The 8,719-nt window shown below is 44.0% G+C and overlaps 1 protein-coding gene across 16 annotated transcripts; it reads left to right on the top strand.

Moving 5' to 3' along the window:
- The first annotated feature begins 2,108 nt into the window (after window positions 1-2,108).
- On the top strand, window positions 2,109-7,193 carry LOC120703377. Of its 16 annotated transcripts, none has more exons than XR_005686917.1 (9): window positions 2,111-3,141; window positions 3,207-3,287; window positions 3,378-3,519; window positions 3,615-3,694; window positions 3,789-3,826; window positions 5,453-5,536; window positions 6,109-6,170; window positions 6,272-6,488; window positions 6,893-7,185. XR_005686917.1 is itself a non-coding variant. In XM_039987428.1 (9 exons), exons 4-9 carry the CDS (start codon window positions 3,490-3,492, stop codon window positions 6,398-6,400), a joined length of 423 nt encoding a protein of 140 aa, XP_039843362.1. In that variant the 5' UTR covers window positions 2,111-2,548; window positions 2,859-3,141; window positions 3,207-3,287; window positions 3,378-3,489; the 3' UTR covers window positions 6,401-6,556. The 16 variants fall into 16 exon arrangements, 6 of the variants coding, with proteins under 6 accessions (XP_039843363.1, XP_039843364.1, XP_039843361.1 ...); XM_039987428.1 differs by lacking the exon at window positions 6,893-7,185 and having other exon boundaries at window positions 2,111-2,548; window positions 2,859-3,141; window positions 6,272-6,556; XM_039987426.1 differs by lacking the exon at window positions 6,893-7,185 and having other exon boundaries at window positions 2,111-2,548; window positions 2,660-3,141; window positions 6,272-6,556.
- Window positions 7,194-8,719: the final 1,526 nt, after the last annotated feature.

Genomic DNA, 8,719 nt, shown 5'->3' with positions numbered 1-8,719 from the left:
TAACGTCCAAAGGGGTGCAATCGTGAAGGACATAAATAAACTCTAGAAGATGCGAGGAGTCTACACGCGAAAGATGAGACCGAGGCGGGCCTGAAAGATGGTAGGCCGGCCGGCCTAGGCGCATGAGCCGGCTGCCCTAGCCCGTTTCCGAGGCGGTTCGACCTCTCCTTCGACCGGTGGCTTCCTCGGCTCATAAATAGCTCGCACCTTATTTAACTTGCAGGATCCATCCACCCAGAACTCGACGAAAACCTAGGGCCAAGACCGGAGGGAGACGACGGCCGCCGCAAGTCTAGGAGATGGCTTAGGCCGCCCCTGGCCACCATGGCCTCCCTGCGTGGTTGTGTCATGGTGGAGTTCATGAGCTAGTTAGAGTCGTCGATGGTATGTACTCGGTGGTGACGATCCAAATGAATCTATTATGTGAATAATGTCTTCATGTTATCCGATCTATTTAGCGATAAAGTATCTCCTAGGTCGACGCTTGGGACTACCTCTTTTGTTGATTTTGTTCTTTCTTTGGTGCACTTGTTCTTAGATCTATTCTTAAGATAGGTCACTTGGGGTGTTCCTGTAGCCGTGGTGGCTAGGGGTTCATGCCGGACATACCAAAGGGGTTCGACACATCTTCGTGCTCTGAAACTACTCTGCCGATAGGGAGCGCCGTGACAGGGCGTGGCCTGTGTAAGATTTGGGGTTTCGAGGGTCAATTTAGAGGTCGCGATTTAAAGAAGCTTTGGATGAGATGCATGTTGTGCTTACTCGTTTAGCTAGAACTATAACTAGAATGCATGTGATAGGCTTAGTCATACCTTCGTTCATGCTTTATCCTTACTGATGTTCATGGATGAGATCGACCTTTACACAACACTCATATCTATTAAAGGTTTACTCTATATGTGCAATTCATGCTTCATGATAGGATATATTTGTTAGATTAGATGGAAAATCTTAGGTAGTTCTTTGTTGATCCACGGATTGATAAACCTTGGGGGAGTACTCTAAGAGAAAAGCTATTACGATCCGTGCGCTTGCGGTATACAAATTGGGGCACTAAGGAGCGTCAACACCCGGCCACCCCCTCCAAAACTCGACGGAGCATCGCCGCCGGCGAGCAGACCCCCAAACCGCCGCCGCTCGCCGTGGCCCCACCGCTTCGAGCCATCCCAGCCCCAATGTCGACGCCTACCAACATCACCACTGGAGATCAGCGATGGCGTTCACAGACGTCAATGGGGTGGCAGGTAAATCATGGGTCACGAATAAATCCGCAAGCGCACGAAGTACCGCCGTAGTATTTTACCCGAGAGTAAGATACTATCAGGACTTGAATTATCATAGCATGCAACTAACGATGGACAAAAAACTATTCTTTTGCTCATGCTATCGACTCAGGTCATTAAGGCACCCGATTTCCCATACAAGCCAAATTGTTTCACTCAATCTCTTCTCTGCCACTGAAAAGAGGCTAAGGCCCTATTTGGTTTCAAATTTTTTTTCAGAAGTCCCTATCACATCAAAAGAAATCTTACTATTTTATAGTATTAAATAAAATCTGTTTATAAATGTTTTTTGACAGCTGTGTGCTTTTTCGCGAGACGAATCTAATGAGCCTAATTAATTTATAATTTGCTACAGTGATGCTACAGTAACCATTCGCTAATCATGGATTAAGATACCTCATTAGATTCGTCTCACAGTTTAGCCCCAGGGTTCTACAGTTAGTTTTATAATCAACATTTATTTAATACTTCTAAATACTAAAAAAAAGTTCCTGTTTGGATCCCAACTTTTTTCAGAAGTCTCTATCACATCAAAAAGAATCTTACTATTTTATAGTATTAAATAAAATCTGTTTATAAATGTTTTTTTACAGCTGAGTGATTTTTCGCGAGACGAATCTAATGAGCCTAATTAATTCATAATTTGTTACATTGATGCTACAGTAACCTTTCGCTAATTATGGATTAAGATACATCATTAGATTCGTCTCGCAGTTTAGCCCGAGAATTCTGCAGTTAATTTTATAATTAATATTTATTTAATATTTCTAAATACTAAAAAAGTCTCCGGGACTTTTTTTAGCCCCTATTCCAAAACACGTGACTCGCGCGGTGGTGCGCCGGATCCAGCCCGCCCGACGCCCAATAATCACGCGTCACAGTCTTCCGCCGCAGCAATCAATCGCCCGCCCCCCGCCGTCCCAGCATCGCGCTACCCTCGCATCGCGCGTCCCTCGCCCCAATCAATCGCCCGCCCCCCGCAGCCGCTCTGTCTCCGGCTTCCGGCCCCTCCGCGCCACCGCCGCTCTGACCCAGTCTTCCGGCCACGCCGCACCATCACGCCGCCGGCGAGCCTCACGTCGCCGCTCCGCCACCGCGGACTCCCCGGCCTCATGTCGCTTGCAGGTGCTACAAGGTCTCCCAGTCTTCCGGCCACGCCACGCCATCACGTACGTCGTCACCGGCCTCACGTCGCCGCTCCACCGCTGCGGACTCCCCGGCCTAACGTCGTACATAAGGGCCTACTCGCTTGAAGGTGCTACAAGGTGCGGCCTCCTCTCGGGTCTTGTCTGATCTGGTTCGGGTCCTGGCGACCTGGCGTCTCAGGGATTGTAGAATAGCATTTTGATTTCTCTCTCAGAATGCTTGCATACCAGGGTTGCCTTCCGCCGACGCCCACAAGGTTTATGTCGAATTGCCACAGATAATTGTCAGTGACATACACTATATTTCCTTGTCATTCACGCGGAGGGGCAGGGGAATTATTAGCTTTGCTGTATCTATTTGTTTGCATAAGTTCAGTATATTTGTTCTTACAGACACCTGATTTAGAAATCTTCTTCGTTTAAAAAAAAGGAATCTTCAGCACTATAATATACTACATCAAACCAAAGCAGATTAGCACTCACTCGACACTTCGAACCAAGATGTCTTTAGAAAATATGGTGGCATTATCTCACCCTTTTGGGGCCCAGTAATCTTCAGTGTACATTGGGTGTCTACATCTGTAACCAACCCACTTCAAGCATGCTACCTTAGATAACGATTACTGATGAGTAGAGGGAGGAAAAGAACAGGAAGCGGCGTGAGGCATATAAGAGGAAGAAGTATCAATCACACAACAAGGAAAATGATCCAGGTTTGAACATGATCGAGCTAACGATTAAAGTTTTAGTGTCCATCTGAACCCCTTTTAATTTGCAGTGGACTTCAATACGAGTAATCCTAATAATACTAATGCGGCGGACAAATGCATCATTTCTAACAACCCGGAACATACAACTGGTATACATGTGTTCTAAAATTTTGTTCGTAATTTCCTTAATTTCATATGCAATTTTTCCAAAACATACAAATGTTTGTCCATGTATACAGCCTCGTCTTTGCTCAGATGAGAAAGTGATAGAGTTTTGGCTCCATTGAAGTCAATTGATGGAAGTTTTGAAATAAATAAAAAGCACGGTGGAGCTGATCATAACAACAAAAAATGGAAAACAGAGAAAAGCGATTTCTGCAGGTTAGTGGTTAAGTAGATCAGTATTTGCACTACTGATTACTGTAGGTGTGTGTTTTCGCACCGTTTGAAACTTCTATCTTTTGTGGTTGGTGTAGCTGAAGAACATGGTGCACCACCGTCGCTCCTACAGTCAACGAGCATCCAACGACTCAGCTTTTCTCCAAGCATTCCGCTGGTATGTCTACCTCATTAAAACGTGTGTTTCATTTTAATGTCACTCATACAGAGGATCATTCTTAATCAGACTCAATCCCCAATGACATGGTGAGGGCTAAACTCTTCGATGCCTGGACAGATATCCCACCAGGTACATGCATGATTCCTTAGTTTTCTACAACATGTTTTGGATGTATGATCAGCGGCGGACCCAATGGGTAGTCCGGGTAGGCCCGGGACTACCCAAAAATTCGGCCCAAAACTCTTTTAGCGCTTAAAAATTAAAGCCCCAACAACCAGCTTTGGCCCAACAAATCGCCTCTACTTCAGCCCAAGTTCTCCCGTCTCCCAATCTCTCGGACTATCTCCAACTCATCCCCTTCCACCCCCGTGCCCCGACTTTCCTGAGGACGCCGCCTCCCGCGGTGGCGCCGGCCAGTTGCCGTCGCTCGCCTGACACCTAACGCCCACCCACCCGCGACCCCTGCTGCCTGCTTCCCTGCTGGCCTCACGCTAGCGCCATGCGGGGGCTGGCGCCGTCGGCAGCCAAGGCTTCCCTGCAGGGCAAGCGTGGCGCGCGCGCCTCACGGCGGTGCCATGCGGGGGCCTGCGCGGCCAGCAACCGCAGCAAACCCAACCCACCTGCGCTAGCGGTCTTCCACGCCAGTACCCGCGCAGCTGCCCCAACTGTCCGGCTCCCAGCTGCAGCAGCTAGCTGGCCAGCTCGATTGCACAATTGCAATCCCCTTAATCGTTCAGTACTCTATTCCTGTATTCCATGAGACCATGATTATGTGATTTCATCTCAATCTCACTTAATGGAAATATTGCTCTAATTTTTTTCAGAAACATTAGACTAGATTAGTATTGTAATCTTCTATTTATGTAATTTCTTATTGATATTGCAACTATTTATATTGTAAATTAGCCGAGTTCTAAACTAATTTGTTGAATTGAATATATTATAGGGCCTTTTTACTTGTAAATTTGATCATTATATGCCGTATTATTGCCGAAGTGCTATTAGATATGCCAGATTACAACAACAACAACAACATAGTCTTTTTTCCCCAAGCAAGTTGGGGTAGGCTAAAGATGAAACCCAAAAGAAATAAAGGTCATGGTTCAAGCACATTGATAACTAGTCTCCAAGCGCTCCTATCCAAAACTTTCTCTTTAGAGATATTCCAATCTTTAAAGTCTCTCTTAACCGACTCATCCCAAGTCAGTTTAGGTCTACCTCTATCCCTCTTTACATTATCGACCCGCTCAAGAACCCCACTACGCACCGGCGCCTGAGGAGGCCTCCGTTGGACATGTCCAAACCATCTCAGCCGATGTTGGGTAAGTTTTTCCTCAATTGGTGCCACCCCGACCCTATCCCGAATAGCTTCGTTTCGGATTCTATCCCTCCTTGTGTGCCCGCAAAACCACTGCAACATCCGCATCTTTGCTACACTCAGTTGCTGGACATGTCGCCTTTTTGTAGGCCAACATTCAGCACCGTTTAACTCCGCCTATGTTGACTGAGTCGTCTCAGCATAGCCGGTCCCAAGCCCGGGTAAAGGAGGAGGGTTGCGTTAGGTTTTGGCAAACCAGCATAAAAAATAGCCACTCTAATGAATTTGGAACCCATAAGATATACCAGATTGAGCTTTGAAATTTTTTTCCAAGACTACCCTAGTTTCAATTCCTGGGTCCGCCTCTGTGTATGATATGCAGGTTCCATTTCAAACTGCTTTTATCTATGAACTTAATTTGATGATTATTGTATTAGATGAAGAACATGGTGCATCCATCACCTATTCTCCTACAATCATCGAGCATCCCACAAGTCTGCCAATCACTGAGCAAATGACAGGTATGACTGTCCATCCCGTTAAGAAATTCGTTTTATTAGTAGTAGGGATTATACTGAGGACTGTTTGTAAGTACGTTATTTCATCTGTATAGTGAATCACTACTGTAGCATTCTTTTTGCGATATCAAACCAAAATATATAAGTAGGAATAATTATATGAAATCTACCAGATCCTTAATTCTAAATATTAGAATTGCATATCTTACTACAAAATATTTTTGGTAGTTCCTTCTGCCATGGTTCACTGGGAAAAACTTCATGCTATATGTCTTGGATCATGTGGATAAAAAGCTTATCGTGATTGACCCGTCATGTGTTTCGAAGTGGTGTGAAGACATTCCATACAGAAAATACGGAAATACGATTACACATTTCTACAAGAAGTATATAGCTGCAATGAACATACATATTCCCAATTGGAACCAGAATATCTACCAGTGGAAGTTCACCCATGAGAAGGGTATTGTTGAAGATGACGAGCAAGGGTAAGTTATTATAGATTACTAATTGTTAATAGCTTTTATTTACACTGTACAACAATATGGTTGAAAGCTTCCGCGGCTATTTTACGGGCTACCTGGTTCTGCATTACATGTCTTGGTGGAAAAGTGCCCGGAGTGTGGAGATTTGTAAGGTGAGTATACTGCTTTGTGAAAATGATTTCTTGTGATCTTCAATAATTGTTGCTATCGGAGCTATAAAGGATGTTTACTTATGTGTCCGAATTGTTCACAGGATCACATTAAGATGCGGCAGAACTTCATCATCGATCTGTTGTCATCGGACTTGAATGCTTATCGAAAATTGCTTTCTGCTGAAGTAAAAAATTTTCTTAGCAACATCAATGGATGGGATATAAAATAGAATTCACTATAGTTTTGTTTGTATATGAGTGTGCTTCAGTGACAATGACATACCTATGGATTTATTTGGAACTATATGTTATTTAGTGGTATGTATATAGAATGCTCGTGCGTTCAAATATACTTAAACATTTATAGTTATCTCGAATTCTCGATTGCTGATATGTTTATTCCTATTTTTTTTGCCCATAGCAACGCACAGGCATGAACCTAGTATCACTAAAAATGGCACTGGTTTTGTAGTGTTTGCTCGAGTGTCATGTCGAGGGCTTGTTTGGATGAGTTATATTTCCGTTCAGAATAGCTTGCTGTGTAATGTGATGTCCTGGAATGTGCCTATCATTCCCAGCTGTTGTCTAACACATGCCACTTCCATACCCTTAAGTTGATCTTTCAACCCCTGCACAGGAGAATTTACGATAGTGTTTGTAAATACTGGATAAAAATGTTTGGCTTTCCTATTTAGTTTATATGTTTTTTGCATGTCCTGCAGGGGAAAGGAGAATTTACAATGGAGTATCTAGAGCACAATATTGTCTCGCAAGATGTACAGATGCAATTAGTGAATTCATAGAAGGCGGCCAAGGGCACAGATTCTTCTGGATTACAGAGGAACAAATTTTGTTTACTGTTTATATGCTAACTTGCAATGATTCATACTAAATGGTTTGAAGCAAAAATACAAGTATGCTGCTATAGTCTGCAATCCCTCGGTACAATTATACAAACATCCATTAGCAAATGTCGGAATTTGCTCACTTGTAATGATTATCATGTAGTGCAGTCTTTTTTGAGTCTGAGAAAGAATCTATTGCTACACACCTGCAAACTGAGCAATAGCTCAGTGGTGTGGCTGGTTGTGGTCTTGCCCAGCGACAAACCCAGGTATTGCCCCCCCCCCCCCCCCCCCAAAAAAAAAAAACCCCTCGCTGGCTTGTGGCTGTGCTGCGTTACCAGCCTAGGCTACGGTGCAGTTCGGTTTGGCCCGTATGGGCATAGGTTAAGGTTGGGGGTTTTCTGGGCAAGGGGTTATATGGTCCCTTCTTAATTGCAATGCTGTGGAGGCGGTTTTTCCCTCACCGGTTGAGTTTTTTTATTGCTACACACCTTGAGTTGCCATGGTACCATTTATTTTTCACAAATAGTCATGTACTCCCTTCGTCTAATTATAGGTTATTTTGGCTTTTTAGATATATAGCTTTTGTTATGCATCTAGATACATATTTATAAAAGTCAAATACCTTAAATTGGATGGAGTAGAATATTGTTTTGGTCATGTAGTGGTGATGTAGTCCTGTGGCCTTATCATTCTCATTTGCTTAGTTTCTTTTCAAAGGATTGCTTTTATATTATGGTGAACGTGTTAGAGTTCAAACTACGGATTTATTATAGTATATTATATGTTATCAAATGGTGAAGCACTAAGAAGTCATGGACTACGTTGATATGGTTGTTGCAGAGATTGCTTCTCGGCTTGGCGTTGAAGGTCATAATGTGTAAGATTCTGCATACACCGAGTTATCGACCTTGTCTAAAGTGTCACCTCTGATGGAGTAACAGCTCAGATGCGGGAAGCGGCCTATTTAATGGTATATGGCCGAGCTACTTTCTGCTGACACTGCTAGAAAAACGCACATTCGTCCGCGGCCGTTAGTACCGGTCACGGTTTCGGCCGGTACTAACGTGCAAATTTAGTACCGGGTTAAAGAAACAGTGCCTTTGGGAGCCGTTTAGTACCGGCTGGTGGCTCCAGCCGGCACTAAAGTGCGCCACCGACAGCCCCTGACAGCCGCATGGAATGGCTAGTGACAATTTAGTACCGGCTGGAGCCACTAGCCGGTACTAAATTGGTGCCAGGAAATTTAGTACCGGCTGGTGGCTCCAGCCGGTACTAAATGGGGACCTTTAGTACCGGCTGTAGCCACCAGCCGGTACTAATGCTCCCACTATAAATTGGGGCTTCTTCCTCCCCGAGCCGAGCCAGCGCCCATTTCACCAGAGAGCTAGCTTGAGCTCGGTTTCTTCTCTCATATTAGAGTTGCGCCGCCATTATTTGATCCATTTTTTGTGTGATTTGGACTCATTCAAGTGCGCCAAAGGTTTGCAACTTAATCCTCTCTTCATTGATAGTCTTTATTCTTCATTTTATGCTCTATAGTTAGAGAAATTTGTGACTTTGAAATAGTGAGGATGAGTATGATTTCTTTGATTTATGCAATGATTTGAGATATATAGAACCGATGACTTGAATGTGGGAGTAGGTTTATTGGCTAGGTTGAATATGAAAAATTTATAGACATATTTTGCAATCATTTTCTAT

Source organism: Panicum virgatum, chromosome 4K (genome assembly GCF_016808335.1).
Source record: "Panicum virgatum strain AP13 chromosome 4K, P.virgatum_v5, whole genome shotgun sequence".
Taxonomy (NCBI): domain Eukaryota; kingdom Viridiplantae; phylum Streptophyta; class Magnoliopsida; order Poales; family Poaceae; genus Panicum; species Panicum virgatum.
This window is presented reverse-complemented; position numbering and strand designations above follow the sequence as displayed.

Coding starts and splice junctions, on each gene's coding strand:
- LOC120703377 (XM_039987429.1), top strand. CDS start 3,490: ATGGAAAACAGAGAAAAGCGATTTCTGCAG. Junction 3,827..5,452: donor CTGGACAGATATCCCACCAG/GTACATGCATGA, acceptor TTATTGTATTAG/ATGAAGAACATGGTGCATCC. Junction 6,171..6,271: donor GGAGTGTGGAGATTTGTAAG/GTGAGTATACTG, acceptor AATTGTTCACAG/GATCACATTAAGATGCGGCA.